The sequence below is a fragment of the Manihot esculenta genome, chromosome 3 (genome assembly GCF_001659605.2).
Source record: "Manihot esculenta cultivar AM560-2 chromosome 3, M.esculenta_v8, whole genome shotgun sequence".
Lineage (NCBI taxonomy): Eukaryota > Viridiplantae > Streptophyta > Magnoliopsida > Malpighiales > Euphorbiaceae > Manihot > Manihot esculenta.
Genome location: NC_035163.2, coordinates 29,930,015 through 29,954,237, shown reverse-complemented (window position 1 = coordinate 29,954,237; position 24,223 = coordinate 29,930,015). Strand labels below are relative to the sequence as shown.

At 35.2% G+C, this 24,223-nt stretch overlaps 5 protein-coding genes across 6 annotated transcripts; 2 read left to right on the top strand and 3 right to left on the bottom strand.

The window, feature by feature from the left end:
• Nucleotides 1-849: 849 nt before the first annotated feature.
• LOC110611480 (TELO2-interacting protein 1 homolog) lies at nucleotides 850-11,238 on the bottom strand. The gene is made up of 17 exons (XM_021751854.2): nucleotides 10,784-11,238; nucleotides 10,062-10,248; nucleotides 9,058-9,366; nucleotides 8,834-8,923; nucleotides 7,879-8,361; nucleotides 7,626-7,733; nucleotides 6,891-7,021; nucleotides 6,655-6,784; nucleotides 5,661-6,021; nucleotides 5,039-5,562; nucleotides 4,767-4,946; nucleotides 4,527-4,685; nucleotides 4,119-4,193; nucleotides 3,280-3,454; nucleotides 2,721-2,917; nucleotides 1,886-2,101; nucleotides 850-1,596 (listed from the first exon to the last, which is right to left on the bottom strand). The coding sequence occupies exons 1-17, from the start codon at nucleotides 10,990-10,992 to the stop codon at nucleotides 949-951; spliced, it is 4,182 nt and encodes a 1,393-aa protein (XP_021607546.1). The 5' UTR covers nucleotides 10,993-11,238; the 3' UTR covers nucleotides 850-948.
• Nucleotides 11,239-12,594: 1,356 nt separating this feature from the next.
• LOC110611483 (non-specific lipid transfer protein GPI-anchored 5) lies at nucleotides 12,595-13,620 on the bottom strand. 2 transcript variants are annotated; one of them, XM_021751860.2, is made up of 3 exons: nucleotides 13,183-13,620; nucleotides 13,021-13,095; nucleotides 12,595-12,933 (listed from the first exon to the last, which is right to left on the bottom strand). In XM_021751860.2, exons 1-3 carry the CDS (start codon nucleotides 13,508-13,510, stop codon nucleotides 12,806-12,808), a joined length of 531 nt encoding a protein of 176 aa, XP_021607552.1. In that variant the 5' UTR covers nucleotides 13,511-13,620; the 3' UTR covers nucleotides 12,595-12,805. The 2 variants fall into 2 exon arrangements, with proteins under 2 accessions (XP_021607552.1, XP_021607553.1); XM_021751861.2 differs by having other exon boundaries at nucleotides 13,021-13,062.
• A 1,931-nt stretch (nucleotides 13,621-15,551) lies between these two features.
• On the top strand, nucleotides 15,552-16,640 carry LOC110611482 (non-specific lipid transfer protein GPI-anchored 20). Its single transcript, XM_021751859.2, has 3 exons — nucleotides 15,552-16,005; nucleotides 16,083-16,175; nucleotides 16,262-16,640. The coding sequence occupies exons 1-3, from the start codon at nucleotides 15,666-15,668 to the stop codon at nucleotides 16,489-16,491; spliced, it is 663 nt and encodes a 220-aa protein (XP_021607551.1). The 5' UTR covers nucleotides 15,552-15,665; the 3' UTR covers nucleotides 16,492-16,640.
• A 3,410-nt stretch (nucleotides 16,641-20,050) lies between these two features.
• Nucleotides 20,051-21,959, top strand: LOC110611685 (non-specific lipid transfer protein GPI-anchored 25). The gene is made up of 4 exons (XM_021752073.2): nucleotides 20,051-20,557; nucleotides 20,879-20,941; nucleotides 21,101-21,301; nucleotides 21,392-21,959. The coding sequence occupies exons 1-4, from the start codon at nucleotides 20,200-20,202 to the stop codon at nucleotides 21,526-21,528; spliced, it is 759 nt and encodes a 252-aa protein (XP_021607765.2). The 5' UTR covers nucleotides 20,051-20,199; the 3' UTR covers nucleotides 21,529-21,959.
• A 1,424-nt stretch (nucleotides 21,960-23,383) lies between these two features.
• On the bottom strand, nucleotides 23,384-24,178 carry LOC122723330 (putative B3 domain-containing protein At4g03170). The gene has a single exon (XM_043955143.1). It carries the CDS (start codon nucleotides 24,123-24,125, stop codon nucleotides 23,385-23,387), a length of 741 nt encoding a protein of 246 aa, XP_043811078.1. The 5' UTR covers nucleotides 24,126-24,178; the 3' UTR covers nucleotide 23,384.
• Nucleotides 24,179-24,223: the final 45 nt, after the last annotated feature.

Sequence of the window (24,223 nt, the reverse complement as noted above, 5' to 3'; positions counted from 1 at the left end):
GTTTGGTTCGGTTTTAAATTTCAAAAATTTTAGTTATTTCGGTTCGGTTCGATTTTGATCAGAAAAAATCGAAAAAATCGAACCGAACCGATTAGGGATAATAATATGTTTTTTCAATAATATAGAGAAATTAAATTATATTAAAATTAAAATATTTTAATTAAATTTTAAAATACTAAAAATAAAGTGTAAAAAATTAAAAAAATATTAAAAATCGAAACCGATCAAACCAAACCGAATCGAACTGAATCAGACCGGTTCGGTTCGATTCGGTTTCTGACCAAAATCGATTCGGTTCGGTTTTCATAAAAACTAAAATTTCGGTTTTCGGTTTATTCGGTTCGATTCGATTTTGAACCGAACCGACCGAATGCTCACCCCTATGACTGTACGCCACAATTTTTCTTTAGTTTAGTGTGATATTCTGAGATTAGCGAAGTGGTTTTTAAATGGGAACTACGCGTGGAATGGAGAAAAGAAAACACATTTCTTACTGATTTCGCCACGGACGGCAGGTAGATGATTATCATCTTTTTATTATGGATTTAATTCTTTCAAAATGATTTATTTTTTAATTAATTCATAAATTAAATATTAGTGTTGTGAATCCATATGGGCAAATTTTTCCCATAAATACAATCAATCCCTACAAGCCAAGGATCTGCCGAACGAGACTTCTCATATTAAGAAATCAACCTTGTCATTGGTTGCTTAATTATTAACTTATGCTTCGTTAGTGAAATTGGATGTCACCATATTTACATTCCCTTCCATCATCTTACTTCAAATTTGTAACCTCACAATTAGGTTCAAAATAAATAAAAATAAAAGCAATTTACAGAAAAGATAGAAAAAAAAAAGGCGAGAGAGATTATTAAAAAGAAACAGCAGACCACAATCCAGCTCTAGAAATAGACTAATGGCTAAAAGCTACGACTCTGTAAACACCTATACATTCTGAGTACTAAAAACAAGGGCATGTAGTTTCTTAAATACAGTTTCTACAGCAGAAAAGTCAATATCAAAACCGTAGCTTTGTCCTCCATACTGTACATAGAGGTATCCTTTAGGAGAAGATGGTGGGGGCAACAACTGAGAGATGGGTGGAAAACTTGAAGCAGGTGGAGAAGGCAGGTCTTTCTTCTTCAAAGAATAGTATACATCGGCTAATAGAAGCCAAATAAGGTCAGGGTCAATGGATGCAAGTCCATGTAAAGCATTAACAGATGCATCCTGAAGGCCAGAAACACCACTACAAGCTATCCCCACAACCAAACCGCTAACCTTCTTAAGGACCGCTTCCAATGATGAAGCACTTCTTTTGTTTCGGGATAAATCAGCTACCATGTTAAGCACTGCAACCTGGACTTTTAAGTTTGAAACTTCAGCCGCTGTGTCCTCTGAAGAATTAGGAATGCTTCTGTAAGGAAGTTGTAATGGAATTATTTCTTCTTTCGAGAAGGGCTTCCTCTGAAATGGAGATGAGGAAAGCAGTTTCCAAAAATGCGACCCATCAGTGTGGAAGCGGCGCGAAAAGAAATCTCCCCCACAGATTTGCACTACTTTGCTTACCACACTTGTACATCTCCTCACAGCCTGTCAAATGAATGAAATAGCCATTGAAGAGGATGCAACAGAAACAGTTTGTATGTAATAATAATAGTAACAATAATAATACTCCAACTCTTTTACAACATTGATCATAAATAGAGTATAATTATTTTATTTTATTTTTTTCTTCTCAGGCTAATCATAAAACATAATAGAGATTGGAGAATGAACTTGTTGCAACTTGCAAGTTAACTATTCAAAATTTTGACTAACAGTTAATCAAGATAGAATTTTGCATTTACAGTATATAAACTGAAAAAAGGTAAATACATACCACTGGTTTTTTATTTTTAATACAAGCAACAAGGAAGGGCCATATCTTATTCATTGCCGGAAGCAATCTGTTCTCATCAGTTCCTTCCTCTGCAGCATCCAAAGTATCATGAAGCTGATACAATGATTTTGAACGAATCACCTCCTCAATTGTTTCTTTAGTTTCCTTTCCAAACTGATAAGCTTCTTCCACTTTGGCAAGTGTTATGATGCCATCCTAAAAAAATCAGTAGTCATGGAAATGCAGGAGGACCACCCCTAAAAACTAATTCCATGGCGTAAAATTACAGCTACCAATACAAAGGTATATTTCAAACAAGCGATGGAATTAAATAGTTTATAGATCACCTTCAGATATGGAGGGGAAAAATAAACAAAGGAATGCATCACTACAATTAATAGTGGCCATCCATCTTTCTTTCCAACGAATTACATTTTCAACATTTTTGGTTTCATTAGATCCAGTCCAACAATGTCAGCAATGTTTAACAACTATAACATTCACATGATTGCTGCATGTGCAGCAGCAAGTAGTTAGAGGATGAGTGTGGAACAATTCCCATATCAGATGAGAAAGGGGGAAAAAGCCTTAAAAAGAGTGGCCCAGCAAAGTCGATTATATAATCATCAAAAGAAGCCCACAGGCCAAGAATAACGAGAAAGTCACATCCCTAGAGCGCAGACATAAAATACAACACTAATCTTCATAACAACTGGAACCATAATGCAAGAGGCGAAAAACATCTTTAAGTTTCTTATCTAACAGCAGAACAGCTTAAATTCACATATCACAAAAAACACACTAAAAGTTTAAGAACTATCAAAGTAACAGATACCTCAATTATATCCATGGCTATCAAGCATGTTACTTGCTTCACTGAAGTCAGTAGAGGGGTTGCTGCTGTTAAGCATGAACCAGCAATAGATCCGATGATTCTTCTGTATCTTTTGGAATCGTTCAACTTCAACGAAATACTCTCCCATTGCTCTCCGTGAGTGATATCTTCATCAAAAGAAGAACAAAATACTCCATCTTCCATAACATGTCAGGAAGGAAACCAAAATCATAGATACTTAGATAGGGAAAAAATCAGAAACATAATGAGCAAATTCAAGATAGTAAACTAACTGTTCATTATATATATATATATGTAAAATAAGGTGATTGCCCCACTCTCAATTGTTTTTTGAAACCCTGCTCAATGGCACAAGGACATCTTGGACAAAAACTTGTCATTATCTATTGATTTTCTCTGTAATACCCATGTACCCATATGTCCATATCAAGCACTGCAATAACTGATGCCACATCTAAATAAAAAAGGATTACATTACATAATATTAATAATGCTCATATACAGACAAATGGTGCAAAGCAGAACAGAAAGTAATCACCTGATTCCATTTGAGACATGTCAGTGTGATTGTCAAAATTTGATGGTGAAATTTGGCTTGCTTCTTCTCTAACTTCCTTCGTTATGTTGGATTTGACATGCATCAGATACGATTCTGCTCTAGTGGGCAATGAAGAAGCTTCACGTTTTAATGCCCTGGCAATTTCAGCCACAGCCTAAAAATAATAAAATCATTGACTGTAAGATAATTAGTAAGCCAGGGCAAATGACACTGATGTAGATTACAGTGGCAAGCACAGTGCTTCTAAAAATTGGCCCTTGAAGAAGAAATGTCAAAAATAATCCTTCACTCTAATGGTATCAAGCTTTGACTTGATAAAATTTTAAATGAGACTGAACTTGAAAGTGTCTTCAAGGCTGAACATACTTCTGTAAAGTTGGTTTTTGCCTTCTTATAATCTAAAATCACGTAAAAGTTCATAGTACCAAGACTTCAAGTCGTCAGGAGCTATTGTAGGCGAAACAAAAAGAGTGAAAGCAGGAGATATCAAGATGCAGGTACTGAGACAATAACACACAAGCTGACTGTTGTTGCTGTAAATTTTTCTGCCTTATCTAACGGGTGTAAAGGTGAAGAAACCTTAAATCTTTTTTCTGAGTAAAATATAGCCGTTATTCCTATATCAAAAAATTTCTTTTCAGCTCAGTTATTGGGACTAAGAATTTTAAACATATTGAATGGTACCAATGACCATGAAAGGACATTGAACTCTAAATAGCATAAGTTGCAATGGTCAAATTAGTGAAGCAAATTTAGGAACTTAATTTCAAAGCAAGCAAACATAGAGGACTGTAGTATGACAGGTATGTTAATATGACCTTCAAAAAGGGAATAGTTAATTCTGGGTGCTGATGCCTGGCAAGAATCTCAAGTTCTTGTGAAGCAGAACGCATCTGTACAATTTCAAAATTAGATCCATAAGCATTAGAATTCAACAAAATACTAGATGAAGTCAAATTCACAAACATGTACAACACCAACAAGATCAAAAGAAACCATGAGATGCCAGAATAGAAGTCAAGGAAGAAATATATGAACACAAGAGAGTGACAGGGTTTGTGTTTGCAGTTAAAAAGATAAGGTAAGTTAAATTAAATCTTGAAACAGCACAAAATAATAAGACAAAATTTCAATTAATTAGAAAAGGAAACAATTATCATGATTCCTCGGAAATTGAGCAAGTCAACCTTTTAACTTCTATAAGAATATTGAGTATGCAGTCATACCGGTTCCTCCAACAAAGGCAATATTTTATGAGCCACTCCAACATAAGAAAGCATGGAAGCAAGAACACTAGGCACATGCGGGTTAAGATCCAAATGACGTAATTGCTGACATACTGAATCAATTACGTAATCCGCATTTGCCAAGATTAATTGCCCGACCTACAGAATATTAATATAGAAAGAGTCATGAATGGCATAACCCTGTAGCAAACAAATAAAAATTTTGGTCGTACAACTCACTGTTGGATGGCCAGATGTAGAAGCAAGGACATGTAAAACAGCATCAGAAGCACTCCTAACATGGAAGTTTGAGCAAATAAGATTCTCAAGCAAAAGGTAAAGAGATGTGTGAAGAAATCCACTAGAAGAAAAATCTTTTCCCAGGCATACAGCAAAGGTGCCAATTCCATCAATAATAACCTGATTGACAAAACAAGAGGTAGAATTCTATCTTAGTAACAAGCACAAGGAACTGATTAATGATTCATCATGGAAGTAAAAAAGTAAAGTACCTGTTGTAGCATAGCAGTATCATGGAAGAAGTGAGAAGGAATTTCTTCAACTTCACCATCAAGTTGAATGTGAGATGGTTTGGAATCCACTGGAAGATCCCAAACTTCAGATGATAGAAATTCATGTAAAATTCTACCTATGCAATCAATCAAGTGACTCCTACAAGCCTTTGCCAGTGAAAACTTCCAAATAGATTGAGTAAGCTCAGAACATTCATCTGTGCAAGGCTGACCATCAGCAACACTTGCATCAAATTCTTGAATCTCGTGCCTCTTAACAATGGACTTCCGAAGCATTTTCATAAGACTATCGACCGACTGATCTGATAGGCCAAATATCATCTCATTCAAGATACATACTGCAGTGCTGGCCTGCCGCAGTAATTGTCCGGAGCCAGTCCTGCTATACCAAGATTGCCAGCTCTCTTTATTGTATCCTTTGATACGGACCTCGGATATAAGTTTGCGCAGGTAATCAAGTGGGATATCTATAACAACTGACATATACCCTTCACTTTTGAAATCTAGCAACAAGCAAGAAATTGACGTTTGAGTTAAGTACAAAAAGCATATAATGCACAAGTTTAACAAAAGAAATAGAATCTCAATGATATGAATTGACCTGCCATTAAAGATAAACCTACTAGTCTAAGAATTCCTGAAAGAGCCTGATATAATTTCTGACTGCCAACAGCAGCAAACCAAGGAGGCATACGGGGAAGTTTATAGTTATCATCCACAATTTCCAATTGGTATTGAGTTCTTCTTGCTTGACTATCTCTTAGCTTTATATCAGAAGGTGCAGAATCTATGATGGTTTGGTAATCAGTGAGAAAGTGAGAATTAGCTTTCAACTCAGCAACAGAAGGAAGAAATCCAACAGAGGATGGCCTTGCTGAAGTAAGTTTGTGAAGATCACCAGCAAACAATGAATTCTGACTCAGACAGAGGAAAAGAACATCCAAGAATCTTGCAGCTGTTACCTATGGGTATGAAACAGTGCACTTACAAATAGGAACATTTCCTTGTCATAAAAGTGAAAAATGAAAATATAGCCAGAACTGTCCACAAAAGGTACATGGGAAAAGTAGCAAGTTTCTGCCTCAGTAAAGTAGAAAACCAAACCAAGCTACTTATATATTCTCAATTCACCACATTATATTATCAATATTGTAAACAAGTTCCACTTCAAAGTGCAAGTGCAAGGTCCAATCTTGATCCACATGTTGAAAAAAGTTAATGATATGCAGTTACATGTATAATCCAAAGGTCTTTCAGTTGATGAGATGTATATCACAGGATCTTGGGAACTATCCATTAGCTATCTAGTTCTGCAAGTTGTTCATATAACAGGTTCCTCTAAGGATGATTTTGATTCACTGGATATTGAAGGATTGTTTTTTTAGTCAACTACTCAAGTTTTGCGCTCTCCTGTACATACTCTACATACTTAAGTGCAACCCTCTTTTCAGGCAATTTAATAAATTTATAACTCATCAATTTTCGAAATATTTGCTCCCAATGAGATAAAAAATACTGCACAATAATGAAAATCAAAATAGTTGAAAATTTTTATCTTCATAAAACTGCAATTAATAACGGACACAAACACATACCGGAGACAGAAGCTGTTCCAACACAAAGTGAGGACCAGAATAATATATGAGCACAAGCAATTTTTGAGCATGAGAGAGAGCGAGCGAGTCCTCGTTACCCATTACTACTTTTGGAAGCTTCTCAATGAGCCTTCACAATTTAAATACCAGAAACAAAAGGTCATAATAAGAAAATGAATCCAAAATGAGAACTCGATTAAGCTCAACATTCTGTATAATTTACACCAAGTGCAAACCTGCTAAATATTTCAGCAATATCATGTTGTACATGATGTTTTGCACTCGAAGAGAATAAATATCCAATAAATTCCTGAGCGGGTGCAGACACCTCTTCAGAATCATCAACAACCAAGACACAGAGGCACTCCTGCAACAATTTCCTATCAGAATTTGCATCAACTAAAGTGCACTTCAAAGGGTAAAATCCATGCATCTATTGAATAACTTTCCGAAATTAGGCAAGTGAGAAGTGTGCCTCATAGTCTCAGACAGGCTGATCATTGACATGTTAAATTAGGATATAATTTTTCAAGCAGTATTTTGCAGCCAACTCCTACAGGATTGGCTTCTATTAATAAAATGTAATTGGGAGATGGGCCCTCCACAAATGAAGCATGCTCTAGTATCTGATATTACAAATGCATCACAGTGAAATGAACTTATCCAATTGTAGCCTCTGGCTTCTAAGAAGGTTAGAAGACTCAAACTGCCAATAGAGACCATCACCACTGAACAATAAAACACTCCGAATAAATAACTCGATGCTTTTCATACACAGAAAACACAAGAGTGTAGCTCTTATTAAACATTTGTCAGCCACGCAGTCAAGAAAACTTAATAAAAAGAAGTATTTGTACCTGACAGATATTCCACTCCAGTAAATACTAGAAATTAGTAAATACAACAGCAAACTTTAATGAAGAATTGACAGGTTTATAGCACATAAATATCAATTTAAGTTCTCAGCTTACCAAAAGCATCAATCTGCTGTCCTTCAGAGTGTAACTGCACTTTGATAACAGTCCTTGTATGGCAGCCAGTAGTCCTCGTCTAACCTTCTTTGCTGAATGAACACATATCTAAAAGAAGGAAAAAGATTTAGCAGTTAATGGAATAACAAACACACACAGCCAAGAAATCAGTTGAGAATTTTAACTTCAATGTGTATGATATATCCTTGAGTACAAATTATATCTAAATACCAAATGAAATGCAAAAACATACATGTGGAAAGGTGGCACTCAATAATTTATCCAGATGCACTGAAGTTTTCTCAATCCAATCTCTTGTACGATCCACATGCAAAGATCCTATTTCCTTGCCAAATTTATTGTCCCTATTTATTTTTATATCAGATCCATGGGAATCCAAATCCACTGCTACACCAACTGATTCTTCAGCCACAGTTTTACGCGGACCTTGAGTGCTACTGGGCAAATGGCGAAGCTCATCCAGAAGTGAATGGAAAGGTTCATTCTTGTTTGAACTAAATCCAGACATCACATTTAAGGGTATGTCGAGGCTAGATACATTAGCATCATCCTGAAGAACTATCATCAAATACTCGGCCAACCCTCTAATTGCTTGTTCAGTAGCCTCTACACTTCCAGCAGCCCCACTAATTAATGTCTTTGAGACATGCAAAACTTTGGCAAATTGACTAACAACACCAGGCAGAAAGAAAGCTAGCGCATCTGCGGTACCAACCTGCATAGATGATTTCATTATGAAAGTTAGACAATATTGAATATAGGAACAAGCCATTTGCAATAGAAAGCAAGGAATAGACACAAGCTAGAATTGATTTAAGGATTTTTTTTTTCCTTCTCCTTTTCTGTTGAGATATTCTCAAGGTCAGTGTCTACAGCAAAGTTAATTGACTGACAGGAAAACAATCTGTGACTGAATATGTTCTATCAAGTCCTAAAGAAACATCCACCAAAATAGAACAATGACAATTAAAGTTCTCATTGCATCTCAACAAAAACCAACTCCCAAGAAAATCATAGTTGCTTCATAACAACACTATCCACCATCTTTCAAATTTGGACTTCAAGGGTTTCCACGAAAGGTAGGCTCTAACACGGTAAAATCTAATAGAGCACTCAGAAAGAACGCAAATAAATTACCCTAAGTGATGAACTCCAACCACTCACATCTAGACAGTCTATTCATTTACCTTAGATACAAGTATTCGTAAGGTAAAAAATGCTTCAACACGGATCTTTGCATTGCCTCGATGTCCTCGTGCTGCTTCAGTATCTGCAGCCTTTGCACAAAATCAATGGTTCCATAAAAAAGGATGAAATATCTAAGGAAAAACTAACATAAAAAAATTATATGAAGTGTTGGGAATATAATCAATTGTCATGAGCAAAAAGATAACAAGGAAAAGACACGTACCTTGAGAAGAAGTGATAGCCAATGTCCAACAGCAGCTGCAGCAGTTTGTGACTGGAGAAATGCAAGTAAACATTCTCCTCGATCTGAACGATATTTTGGAGTCCCACAGGCTAAAGCTTGTGTATCTACACTTTCTAAGAGTGAAGGCAAACCAAGGCTCTGTCTACATGAGCAAGCTTCATCAATGCAAGGAGGCAAACCTAGTATTAGAGACCTAAAACACTTGATTACTCCTTCACGAAACTCTTCTGAAGCCTCAAGGGGAGAAAGCATAGCCGCATGAGTCAATTTTTTCATAAGTACGACCATCTGTGCACGTGATCACATTTGGCAATTTGAGGCTAAATAAATATGTTCCGGTAATGTAAGTTACATGCACAATTGAAAAAAGGCTTCAAATATATGAAGAAGCATTTACTAGAGTCAATTAGGCTAACATCAAATTCCATGCAGAACAGAAGAGGAAAATGAAATGAATTTTCTCAATAAAATTAAAGCAATGCTTATGTAGATGATCCCCTTAAGGTATAGGATAATCTTTTGATTTTATGCTTCGGTCTACTCTTCTGCCAGGTTACAATAGACTTAAAATATCTGTCTTATAAACAATTCATCTCTTAGCAGTCTCTTGTTTGTATGTGAGACCTTTTTTGTTTGAAACAATCCTTTTTATGCATGGATGCAACCTCTTTGTGTCTTACAGTCGAGCCTCTTTCAGTTTTCCTAATTCCTATCAAAAAATAACCCAGCTAAAGGAAAAAGTTAGACAATAAGCTATTTGTTTTTCAGGCCAGTAAAATAGCACAGGGCATGAAATCATCAGGGGAGGGATCTCAAGTCTAACCTGTGAAAAGTCTAAATGTAAAACTCCATTCAAATGATAAAGCCATGATCCATCAACCAGGTGGTAATTATTTACATAAGAACATTGCTAAAGTGTGTATTGCATAGACATTTAAAAAATGGCTCATGTACAAGGAAAAAGATATTTCCAATTAGACCACCTGATCCACAGATCCCAAATGACACTTCTTCAGAAGCTCCTCCAAACATTGCAGGATGCCTTCCGCCACTTTATCACTCACTTTGTGAGGCAAATTTTTGGAGTCAGCTTTATCCTCAGCATCCTTCTTCGAAGTTCTACTACCAACTGCTGTATCCAATAGAAGCAGCAATGGGAACAAGGTATAGCTGAAACATTTATAAAGAAGCAGAATTGTTAAAGACAACTAAATAACAGACACACACACACACACACACACACAGCGCACATACACAAAAAATCATACTTATGGTAGATAATACTCGGAAACAATGCCACATGCCAATTATATCCAGTTGATAAAGAGAACAAGATTCAACATACACACAACTTGAAATATAAATAAATTAAAATATAAAAATAAGATAAAGAACTCAACTCTGCAGTATTTTTGCCATTACTACGTACTTGATCAAAAGTACCATAATTTTTAGTACCTAAAACAAGTTGTTTAACGGCATGCACTAGCCCATATAACTATATCCGTCTCTTAAAACAACCAGGCTGCTTATCTACAGTTAAAAGAGAACCTACGATGTCTCTCGCTAATGACTAGTGACTCAAAAATTCCCACTCCCTGCAGCAATATATATAATTTATTCCTGCTGAGCCAAAAATTAAGGCAAAGTAAACAATTAATTGAAATTGAAGACGAAATCAATAGACATATACAGTTGAACTTACTCGAAGAAAGGTTGGAGGGCGTCAGAAGGAGAGGTACGAAGGAACTGGAGGAATGAATGGATTGCAGAGGAGTCTTTTTTAGGGTTTTGGAGAAGGGCTAGAAGCTCCAAACAGTAGGGTTTTAGCAGCAAGAAAACACTGCTTCTATGTCGTGCCCCTTCCTCTAGTTGGTCGTCGTCTTCTACTGTGAGATAATCAAAATGTTCCATTCTGAGAACAAAGTTTGGTTCTCTATGGTTTGAGCTCTGGAAGATGACAGAGTCACAGAGAGGCGCGAAACTGAAGTTTCAGTTGTGGAGATTAGACGAAAGAAAAGAAGTGAAGGAAACGGGCATTTTGCAGTGCCTTGGGCCTTTTCAGCTCTGTTTAGACCTGCCTTTCCGTTGCGACATTTCTAATCCATGCCCTGAGAGAAGCGAGAGGAAACGAAGGGAAAGGAAACGAAATTAGAGGTACTTCTAGAAAGGGCCGATTTGAAATGGGAGTCCAACTCATTCAATTAGATTCAAACTAAATTAATTAAAATTAGATTTAGATTAAAAAATAGTTTTTTGATTTAAAAAATATATCATTGAAATTTTATAATTATTAAATTGACTAGAATTTTGACTGAAACAAAAATTAAATCTTTGAAATTCAATTTCAATCTAATCTAAACTTTTAAATTTCCGCTTTCAGTAATAAAATTATTTTTAATATTTTTAATAATACTCAATTATAAATAGATATCCAATATTATTTTTATATATAGCTCAATGAAGATTATTTAATTTCCTTTCAATTTTTTGAAAGAAACATCTGCACAACCTAACAGAAATTTTGCTTAATTTTTTTTCCACTCCCATTTAATTTATATTATTGCTTTCCCAAACAAATGATGGAAATGGGGAGCGAAAAATCGTTTATTCAACGATCTGATTAAATTTTAAAGGATCAAGCTGGCATTTTGCCATTAAATTTTAGTAGGTTGACGTAGAATTTGGAATTAGATGGAGCAGAGAGCACATCTAGGTTTAAATTGAGAAATAGAATTGGATAAATAAATTTTAATTTAATAATTTAATTAATTGAAATATTTAATTTGGTTCAATTATCAGATTATTTGATTTTTAGTTTAATTTAATTTAAATGTGTTAAATAACCGATTAACCGAATTAATCGATTTTATTATATTTTATTATATTAATTCTTATTCAACTCAACCAACACTTCAAACTCAACTTCTTTCCTCTCCTTTTTTTTTCAATCTAATCAGCAGACCAAGTTTAAACGTGTTAAATTTATAAATTTTAATTTTGATATAACTAAATTGAATCGAATTGATTTTTATCGATTTGATTCGGTTTGATTATATCTTAATAATAATTTGATTTGATTTCTAATATTTTTAAAATTCAATTTTCAATATTTTTAGTTTGATTCAAAATCCAACTTAAATTGAACTGATCGATTTCACCATCTAATCGATTTCACCGTCTAATTATATAACTTGTCGAAAAATTCGCACATAAAAACACGAAATTAAATCATCATTAATATAAGTGGAATATATCATGATTTTAAATCTGTTATTAATCGACTGTATATACTAAATATAAATCTAAATTATTAGGTTTAGAAATCAATAATTAAATTTAATTATAGTTAGAACCAAACTAAAATTAAAATGGACATTTTTAATGACATTACGACATCATATAATCATGTGTATCATTCAGATTTGAGAAAATATGAAATATAATATATAGTTTGTAGAGCTAGCGTGTTTCTAAAATTTTGAAGCTCACTGCATTAAGGTTAAACCAGAATAAGAACAAAAACCCTAAAAAGCTTGCTTTTTTATTATAGTAAGATAACAAAGCAAGTGTCACAACAGATTAAGCAAACACAAACCACTCATACGAGATCAAACACTTTAAACTGCACCTTTTGTGGAGGTACTATTACTAATACATTAAAACTAGCACAAAACACCACACGCATAATAAAGAAGAAGCTCAAAAGACACCCCCATATCTAAACTCAGAAGCTGCCAAAAGCTGAGACACATGAAGCCATGAACGTAGCAAAGACAATGAGCTGAATGGTCATATCCATTTTAAGACCATTGGCAGAGCTCGTCGCTGTAGATGGAACTGTTTTTGATCCTCCTGCACCCACCAAACATGAACATAATAAACTATAGTGGATGCTTCGTTTAGCTTGAAAACTAGAACGAAGATGAAATTTAAAGGTACCTGTCACTGAAGAATCAGCAGGCGAACCTTCAGGAGAACCCACTGGAGAATCAGAAATTGAAGGTCCATTAGCAGCTGCCCAAAAATTAAATTATCAAATGCCAAAAGAATTTTACTGGATTCAGTAATTCACTACGAAGTTACAGTGTTTTTTAGTCTTACCCTCATTGCACTTGCTAACAGGAGGAGTTTTCACATTGCAGGCAGCAGGAAGCGCCAAAGCAAGCGTCTTGTTGATAGTAACACCAAATGATGAACCACCGCCATTTAGTACTGAGCAGAGACATTTTGGCTGTGATTGGACAACACTAGCCAATTGCGAGCAGCAAGAAGAAGATGGAGTTGATGAGCTTCCTGAAACATAGTTTAGGCATGGAGCCAGGCCGATGATCACGTTGGTGCAGCCTGATTGAGCCGTGGCTCTTGCCCACCACAACATGGCCACAAGGAGAACAACTAAACCTGTACTGTTGATTCTCCTTGAGGCCATGTTGGATAGTGAAGATGATTCTTCAAAGTGTTACTGAATTCTTTTAATTAAGAGTGTCTGCAGTTGTACAAGATCATAAGCTGATGTGTGGACGGTGGAGTTTAGTGAGAGGAAAGGACTCGTTTATAAGGGCAAGTATTTTGATTTGTTTATTTGGGTGGTAAACTCTACATGTTAAAGCTTGGTGAACTAGAACAGACTACATGAGGTAAGATTTGCAATTTTTTATTAAAAAAATAATTAACGTGTCATTATTCAATGTGATGATGTTTAAGATTCATTGCACAGTAATTAAGCTGCTGGTTGATATGATCATGTGCAGCAGCAAGTAGAAGGGACTTATATTCTGATAACCTAACTTCCAAATTGATTATATATTTTGATATAGATTTGTAATTTTATGGATTTTCCTTAGTTGTCGAAATTTAAGATGCCCATCTCAAGAAAGAAAATTAATAAACAATTAGGATTTAGACGATATGGGCATCTGTCTTTTTAACTTTCTACTTCTGGAATATATAGCTTAGCCACTTGAAATTCAGAATTCATAAATAATTCTTATAGATCTCTAGATGAAATGACCATGTTGGCTGAGAATGAGATCATAACTTCTGGCATTGAGAAATTCTAGAGCGAGGAGGTAATTCAACGTAGGTAATTTTATATAAAAAAGTAAATAAATAATTTTAAGTAATTCGTATAAAATGGCAAGTAAATAAAAAAAGCATTTAAGATAAGACAGTCAGACCCAAAATTTATCTGAATTTATTATGCAAACTGGTCTATTAGCACATAATTTAATCCACGGTTGGATAGGCTGGGTTGATAAGACTCCGGCTGATCAGAGAGAAATCCAGCTCATCTGACATGATAGGGAGCCGGCCCAATTATGCCAGCACGAACGCTCGAAAAGAATTAAATGGTATTATGATGATGGTGGAAAGACCGTAACAGGTGGCACAATTATGCATCACTAGAGGACAAATAAAAAAGATACAACTCGGTCCACGGTTGAGCGGGCCGGGTTGATCAATGCCCGGTCTTATCAAAGAAGAACCCAGCTCATCTGACATGATGGAAAGCATGCCCAATTATACCAGCACGAGCACTAGAAGAAAATTAAATGGCCGTTTGATGACAGTGGAAAGACAGGTACACTCACACATACAACTTTATATAACAGAGGGAGCATTGGCGAATCGTTCAAACTAAATTTAATTATCCACTCATACTAAAATCGTATCATTATCTAATCCACTTTATTTTTTTTGGGAAAAAATTAGTATTATCCCTACATTAAATTTTTAGTAACTTGTCCTTCCATCTGATAACTCAAGAGATCCTAAGAGGTACAGAAAGAGAACACAAGGGAAAAGTTGAAGTTCCCTTCCTCATACCATAATTTTTTATATTCTTTTCTTTGTACTTCCCTCTTTACCGTAAGATTTAACTCTATCACCTCCGATTTCATACTGCCACTTATTATAAGTGGGCTATACTTTTGGTGGTGTGAGCGTGTTTATATATTGTACGGAACATTTATCTTAGACAGTCGACATTTGGTGGATCAACTTAGCTAAAGTAGCAAAGTCGCGTTACAAATATTTTAGATCCAAGTGAGGTCGTCTAGAAGAGATTCTCACACGGGTTTTCAATTATTGGTCGGGTGAGTACCTGACCTGACTTCCTCGGGCTAAACTCTTTTTGTTGTTGGCATTATGGAATCCACGTGGCACCTGCTTATTTGATGTGTGGATTCAAGATTTATCACCATGTTTATATGGATCCATCTTCCACCGTATAATTTTTCTAAGGGAAGATTGTATTATTGTATTGCAGTTGACCCTAAAGGGCAGACCTATCTAAAAAAAGTTAATCATGATATGGCTAATCAAGGGCCACCAAGTGAACAAAATGCCAAGTCAAAATAGGGTCCAGAAGATAATATACGTGGTTAACTCAAACTTCTTGGTTAACACAAGTTAGTTAAGGTAGTTGAGCTTTAATCTACCCAGTTTCCCTCCACTTCCCTACGTAAACTCCTTGTATAAATTCCCTAATTTCTCTACCTTCCTATCACACCAAACACCAAGATCCAATCATCTACAATTTTTCTTCAAACTTCAACAACTCCTAGCTTCCCACAAGAACCCTTATGGAGTTTTTTGTGCCTTTTCGAATGGTGTCAGTAATAGCAATAGCTTTGGCAGTTTTGATTTTCCCTGCTGCTCATGGCCAAATTAATACACCATGCACGCCTTCATTGATGTCTAGCTTCACCCCTTGTATGAATTTGCTCACAAATAGCAGCGCCAATGGCACTTCCCCAACTCAAGATTGTTGCAGTGCACTTAAGAACCTCACAAGTAATGGCATGGACTGTTTGTGCCTCATTGTCACCGGAAGTGTTCCCTTCCAGCTTCCAATCAATAGATCTTTATCCATCTCTCTCCCTAGTGCTTGTAACATGCAGGGCGTCCCAGTTCAATGCAAAGGTAAAATTTTTTTTACACATTTTTTTTTAAGTGCATGTCTAGTGAAAAACACAAACTAATCCATTCTTAGCTTGCAGCTTCTCGTTCCCCACTTCCTGCTCCAGGTCCTGCCTCACTTGGACCAACTCCGCCACCTGTAGTTTCTCCATCTCCTAGTCCTAGTCCTAAAGGTAATTTGCTTGTACATAGGTTATGTCTACTGGTCATTTCCATGTAGTTTGAAGCTTTAACACTAAAATTATATTCCTTGTAGCAGCTTCTGTTGTTCCTGAGCCAACTCCATCCACTCTTCCACCAGAGTCCAGCACAACACCAATCCTGACTCCACCATCACCAACAGTGGATACTGGAGCCCCAACATCGACTACCGGGTCCAGGATCCGCCCAGTTCTAACTCCTCCATCATCTGCTGCTATCTCCTCTTGCAGCTTTTCACATTCTTTTCTTCGGTTGGCAATAGGATTTGTAGTTCTGAAGTACTACTAGGTTGCTATTGTTCCATTTCTGTCCTTATTTATACATTGAGAAATATTCTTTTAGGTGTGTGAGTGCGACTAATGATTTTTTGGGATTATTCCATGATTGAGACACGTATTGGGCTATCATTTATCAAATAAAATTGATATATTTCTGTACAACACATTTGTTAGTGATTAAACATCTGTTTATTTTTGTCTAATAAAAATTTATTCCTTATTTTGCTACGTACTTTGTTGGCTGATGCAAGATCATGGAAGCTTGAAAATGTTTGCAGAAACAGCTATATATATATGCATCACAAACTGATGTTTAGACATCTGGAAAAGTGCGTATGATCATCAGCTAAATTTTCGGGCCTTTCTGAATTAGATAATTGATGCCCATTATTGTACAACCAGATCTGATGTAATAAAAAGAAATATTTTTTACATGATCATCCAGAAACATTAAGTTTCAAGCCTATTCCATTTCATGATATGCTCATGCATCATTCATGCCTCTGTCATCAAATAAGCCTCCTAGTTTGTTAAGTAAAGGTTGTGGATTGTGCTTTTGCAATTCCATGAGTCACAATCTGCATGACAGATCCATTCTCCTAGATTTATTTTGAATTAATAACTAATACTTATATAAGATAATGAAGTACTGATTTTACAAACAAATTAATAAAACCATAAAGCTAGAAACTTTCCCACTCTGCTTTATGAGTAGTAACAATTAGTCTGAGCATTGATCTTCTGATTTTTCCCATAATCTGAATTATTTAAATGTCTAACTAGATTCTGATTATTCTGAATTGTAGAGAAGTAAAGATGGTGAAAAGGAAAAGAAAAAACTGAGGGCACAAAGGGAATGATCTGAGTAACTTAACATACAAACCAGTAAATCACTGATACTGACAATTAGGACAGCAATCATGGGTTTAAGAAAACTGGTTACCTTAAGGTTTGTTTGGGTATCAGCCTTTCTGTTCTGTGTTTTAGCTCCCACTTTAGAAAGCCAAATCCAAGGCTGCTCTATTCAGGTATTTGACTTGGCACGATCCTTTGAAATCAAACAGGAACAATAATTGTGCAGCATCACAATCTTCAAGGGACAGCAACACACGCACCTTCAACTTGAAGTGAAAATACTTGTCCAAAATCAACTCCTACTCGCTTATCACAATTTTTCCGATCTACAGTGCTTCTGATACCGATTAATTTAAGTAATTTAGTACTATTTATTATATATAATTTTAATTTTCGATAGTTTACTGATTTGATGTGAAATGTGGGACATTTCACATCAAGCGACTGAATTTCACAAGAATAGCTGTTTAGTCGTTTAAAAAACTTGATTACAAAATTACAATAAAAAAAATTAAAACAAACTCCGACGCCTCTCAAATAAAAGCAATTTCAACTTTTTTAAAATAATAATTTTTTAATAATAAAATATTAATTTTTATTATTAATTTAAAATAACTTAATAAAAAAGGAAAAAGAAAAACCTAGAACAATGGGAGGGTTTCTTCCGCTTCCTAATGTTTTTTATTTCTCAACTTTTATATTTTAACTTTTAATTTAACTTAAAAAGATAACTAGTTATTAATATTTATAAAATGATATTTTATTAATTTATAAAATGATATTTTATTATTTTAAAAATAACCATGTTTGGAAAGATTGTGTTGTATATTTATATGATTATTGGTGATTAAATTTTATGATTATAGAATTAAGAAAACTCATCGATTCTCTAACCACCAAACCCTTAGTTTTATATTATTAATTATTATTTATAACAATACTATACAATCAAATCAAATAAAAAATAATTATAGAATCATGATAAACTATACAATTTTTGCGAATATTAAATAACACAACCCATTACAAAATTATATAATAGAAGCAATACCATGAAAAACCATACATTAACGATGGAGCATGGTAAACATAATACAAATAAGGCTAAAATAAAATAAAATTAAGCTTATTTGATAAGCACATAAGATACATGCATGCATAAAAGTATAGAGGCTTATCAAAACCTGGGCAGAGTACAGTTGATATACAATAGAGAGAGAGAGAATTAGTGAAGATGGCCACAATCAAAATTGGCTAACCTCTTCTTCTTTTGATGGGCTCATAAATTGGCAATCTTCGAGAACTAATAACAAAGCAAAGCTTGTTCGTCTGGAGATTACGAAACATCCATATGGTAACAAAATCTTCATTCTCTATTAAACCATGCTTTATGAAGAAATTTTTCCACCCTGTTGTTAGAACATAAACCTTTGAAGCCCAAAGCTTGAACGCCATGTCGTACTCATTCCCTTGCATGTCATACGTTTTCACTTTAATGCCTTGACAAGGATTCTCTTCTTCTCTGTTCAACAATGGCAAGAGACACCTTACAACGTCTGCTTTGTTCATAGTTAACCTGCTTTGATCAGGTCTTACGTCGCTTGAAGTCAGCTGCTTCTCGAAGGGCTTGCTGCACTTCCCTATGAGCCCGTCGAGACCCACAACTGGAGGAATTTCAGGCGGCTCATAGGTATCAAAGAACGTGTCTGCTGCAGGTTTCTCTAGCCGTGGTCGTAGCTGTGGCTTTGCTGCAGGTTTCTCTGGCCGTGGCTGTGGCTGTGGCTTTGCCTGCTGGCCTAACACACCATGGTTACTACCAGCCAAACCTTGACGAATTTTTTTGCTTTTGGTTCCTTGACGAATTTTGTTGCTTTTTGTTTCTTCCAATGCAGCAGCAATTAGGGGGTCAAGCTTTTTGTGCTTTAAGTAAAGCAGATCCTCAGCTTGCTTAAAGCAAAGCAGAACCTCAGCGGCTTCCTTCTCATCATATGAGGGTTCCGATGACGAAGGTTCCGTTGATGAGAGTTCCATTAATGTTTTTTTTTCAATATCTGACAATATATAAGATACTCTTGTTTAGAAATTTTAATTTCATACAGAGGTAATTAAACTAGGAAAGGATAAAACCTTTTCTAATTAAACTAGGAAAGTAATCTGTATCAATTTAGGAATAGTGTTATACAGTCCTATTCGTACGTAAAAACTAAAACCTAATTTATTTATAATGCATTATATTATAATTTGGTATATGCGATTAAGAAAATGTCCTGCAAAATAAATTACATGATAATTCCTTTGCTTGAAAGTTTCATTGGTTGAAAATTTTCTTTTCTTAAAAAATATGAGGTATAAACTGCATGCTTAATTTTGCGTAAAAAGATTATTGGTTAAATTGTTTTATTAATATTATGATGCATATATATATAAAGTACTGCTTTTCTATTATATAAAAAAAAACAGTAATCTTTTTTCTAATATTACTACATTATATAAAATTTTTTAATTAAATTAAAAAAACATTGATAATTTATAGAAAATAAAACACTAATAAATTTAGTTTGGTGATAAATTTATCTGAGTAAATACGAGAGATTTCAAATTTTAAAAAAAAAAACCTTATAACACCCTATTGCTTGCCTTGTTTCACATTCAAAAGTGAACATAACCCTGGGTCACCGGTAACATTTGTGTGATCAAAATCGATGCGGCATCGTTCAGTGAGTTGGACGGGTATTTTTGTCAACTCAGATGGACAAACCAGACCTCTTTCCCGCCATTATAAAAGGTACCTGCAAGTCTGTAACAAACCTCTAAACAAATCAAACCAACTAGCAAATTCTCCTCCTCACTTTCTCTCAAAAGCATGACTGCTATTTTTACTTCAATTTTTGCCTCCACTCTCCTCTTCGCCACTGCTTCGCTGCTCCCGCAATCACCGCCGAGTTGCATTGACGAGCTCGTCGCATTCTCCTCGTGCCTCGGCTACGTCTCCGTCGCGCCAAACAACCTGACTGATACGGCTACTTCTCAGTGTTGTGACGCCTTCTCTAAGGCTTTCAATTCCAGAGATGGTAACTGCTTCTGTTATCTTATGAGGCAGCCTCTCATCTTTGGCTTCATGCTTAACAAGTCGAGACTGGTTTCCTTGCCTTCTGTTTGTTCATCTGTGAATGGCGGCTCAGTAATGAAGTACAGAGGATCTCCGGAATTGATTTGTTCAGGTTTGGATTTAAATCGAATCCGTAGTTGATTTCATTGGATCTTTCTTGCAAAATCTTTTTTATTCAAACTCCACATGAAACGTGGTTGGTGTTAATTTTCATTTTTAATTTTGGGCGCAAATTATGAATTTATCTTTTAATAGACAGCTAAAAGAGAAACTATGATCACAGCTTTTGTATTGTCTAACGAAGTAGCTTCCTAGACTCCTAAAAAACCAAAGTAATTCTGTGAACTGTGAATCTGTGATGCCACATAATTATAATTTAGGTTCCATTACCAACGATTCCCTAAAACTATTATATGTATTCTTTGCACTACAGGATCGCCAGCGTTGCCCTCTCTCCTGAGCACAACAGCTTCTGTGCCTCCAAAACCGTATGATGGTATATATGCCACATGCATTTATTTCCATTTCCCTCTTTCATTCACAGTTCGTCTAAATTATTTATTTGGCAAAATGTTCTCTGCATCATTTCATTTTCTCCGAACATGATAGTTTCTGGGATTTTGTGGTCAATGCACGAATTTATCACAATTCGCAGGCCCAGATGTTGCGCCTTCTTCAACAAGCATGCCAGAAGAAAATGCAGAAACTTCACCCACACCGTTAAGTTTTACACCAGAACCTATTGTCGAATCGCAAGCAACACCAAAGCCCCTGCTAAAACCAATTCCTGCTCCAGATCCTGCCTCACTTGGACCAACTCCGCCACCAGTGGTTTGTCCATCTCCTAGTCCTAAAGGTATAATTTGCTTGTTTATTGGTCATGTTTATGGGTTATTTCCAAGTAGTTTGAAGCTTTAACACTAAAAAATTATATTCCTTGTAGCAGCTCCTGTTGTTCCTGAGCCAACTCCATCCACTCTTCCACCAGAATCCAGCATTACACTAACCCTGACTCCACCATCACCAACAGTGGATACTGGAGCCCCAACATCGACTACGGGGTCCGGGATCCGCCATTGGTAACTCCTCCATTCCATGACATGTTCATGCATGATTCATGTCTCTGTCATCAAATTAAGGCCCCCAAGTTTGTTAAGTAAAGGTTGTGGATTGTGCTTTTGCAGTTCCATGGCTCACAATCCTCATGACAGATCCATTTTCTCCTTGATTTCTCCTGCATTACTAATTAGTAATTATATAAGATAATGAAGTACTTATTAGACAAACAAATTAATAAAACCATAAAGCTACAAACTTTCCCACTTTGCTTTATGAGTAGTAACAATTAGCCTGAGACAAACAGAAAATCCCCTCAAATGATACTTAAATTACATTGATGTTCTGATTTTTCCCATGAGGTGAAATATATAAATATCTAATAAGATTCTGGATTAATCTGATTTGTAGAGAAGTAAGATGTTGAAAAGAAAAAGGAAATGATCTAAGTTAACGCATACAAGGCCAGTAAATCACTGATACTGACAATTGGGACAGCAATAATGGGTTTAAGAGAACTGGTTCCCTTAAGGTTTGTTTGGGTGTCAGCATTTGTGTTCTGGGTTTTAGCTCCCATCAAATAAAGCCAAATCCAAGTTGCTCTATTCAGGGATTTGACTTTAAAATCAATCAGGAACAATAATGCTGCAGCATCACAACCTTCAAGTGAAATGTCTGATATCCTTGTGTCTCCTCCACAGGAAATGCAGGTAGGCTTACTCAAACATTAAAGGGGCAGCAACACACTCATCTTCAACTTCAGGTGAAAATACCTATCCAGAATCAATTGTTTATGTGAAAAAGAGCGAGACATGAACGGGGAGAGACAAGGCCAAGATAGTGTTGTGCCACTTTTTTTGTTCTTCTCATTAGCTCTCTATTTCTGTTTAGCTTCATGTCTTGCTTAACGTCCTAACTCCTAATTAGCTTAGATTAGATGTGATCAGTATGTTCACAAACTTGCTAATATATATGTATATATATTAGACTTATTTTTCAAGAACAATAACATATATAAACTTGGAAATGTTCAAGGTTTCTCTTGTCTACAACTCATAGTTTCTTGATATGTCGCAGCAAAACATGAGAGAAATAAAAAATTATTTGAAAATTTTACTATTTAGTTCCTGAAACATGAAAAAAATTCATTAGTTAGCTTTTCGATTTTGAAAATTATATCGGTGAAGTATTAAAAAGTATTATTAATTAATCTTTTTATTAGTTTTAACTATTAACAACTTTATTATTTAATTCTTATAATATAAAAAATTTTATTAATTAATCTCTTAATTTTATAAAGATATCTACTAACCATTTTAACTCTTAAAAATCCAATATGATGTTTTGAGACTTTAGCATGTTTGATGTTTGATGAATTGCAAATTCTAATTGAATACTAAAAGAGCATGTATAAATAAAAAATCAATAAATAAATAACAAACAGCATCATCCATGCCAGAATAGCTATTTAGTTGGTCAAAAAATTTTATTACGAAATTATAACGGAAAAAAGCTAAAATAAACTCCCATACATCTATGTGAGGATCAAATTAGCGCAATTTCAATTTTTATAAAATAATAATTTTAATAATAAAATATTAATTTTTATTATTTAATTTAAAATAACTTAATTAAAAATGGGAAAAAAAGAAAAAAGAAAAACCTAGAACAATGGGAGGGTTTCTTCCACTTCCTAATGTTTTTTATTTCTGAAACTGGTTATTAACGAAAAATACAATAAGGAAATAATATTATGAAAAATCATACATTAACAAAATCATGAAAAATATCATCCGAATAAAGAAAAAAAAAAAGAAGAGTTTATTTAGTACTTAGATAATATACTTGCATGAAAGTAAGAGAATTAGTAAAGATGGCCACAATCAAATTTGGCTACCTCTTCTTCTTTTGATGGGCTCGTAAATTGGCAATCTTCGAGAACTAATAACAAAGCAAAGCTTGTCCGTCCGGAAATTACGAAACATCCATATGGTAACAAAATCTTCATTCTCTATTAAACCATGCTTCATGAAGAAATTTTTCCACCCTGTTGTTAGAACATAAACCTTTGAAGCCCAAAGCTTGAACGCCATGTCATACTCATTCCCTTGCATGTCATACGTTTTCACTTTAATGCCTTGACAGGGATTCTCTTCTTCTCTGTTCAACAATGGCAAGAGACACCTAACAACGTCTGCTTTGTTCATAGTTAGCCTGCTTTGATCAGGTCTTACGTCGCTTGAAGTCAGCTGCTTCTCGAAGGGCTTGCTGCACTTCCCTATGAGCCCGTCGAGACCCACAACTGGAGGAATTTCAGGCGGCTCATAGGTATCAAACAACGTGGCTGCTGCAGGTTTCTCTAGCAGTGGTCGTGGTCGTGGCTGTGGCTTTGCTGCAGGTTTCTGTGGCCGTGGTCGTGGCTGTGGCTGTGGCTTTGCCTGCTGCCGTGACACGCGGTGGTTACTGCCAGCCAAACCTTGAAGAATTTTGCTGCTTTTTGTTGCTTCCAAAGCAGCAGCAGTTATGGGGTCAAGCTTTTCGTGCTTAAAGTAAAGAAGATCCTCAGCTTCCTTGAAGGAAAGCAGAACCTCAGCCGCTTCCTTCTCATCATGTGAGGGTTCCATTGATGCTTTTGTTTGCTTTTTTATTTATTTTAATCTATGACAATATATATATATATATATAATTCCCTTATTTAGAAATTTTAATTTCATACAGATGT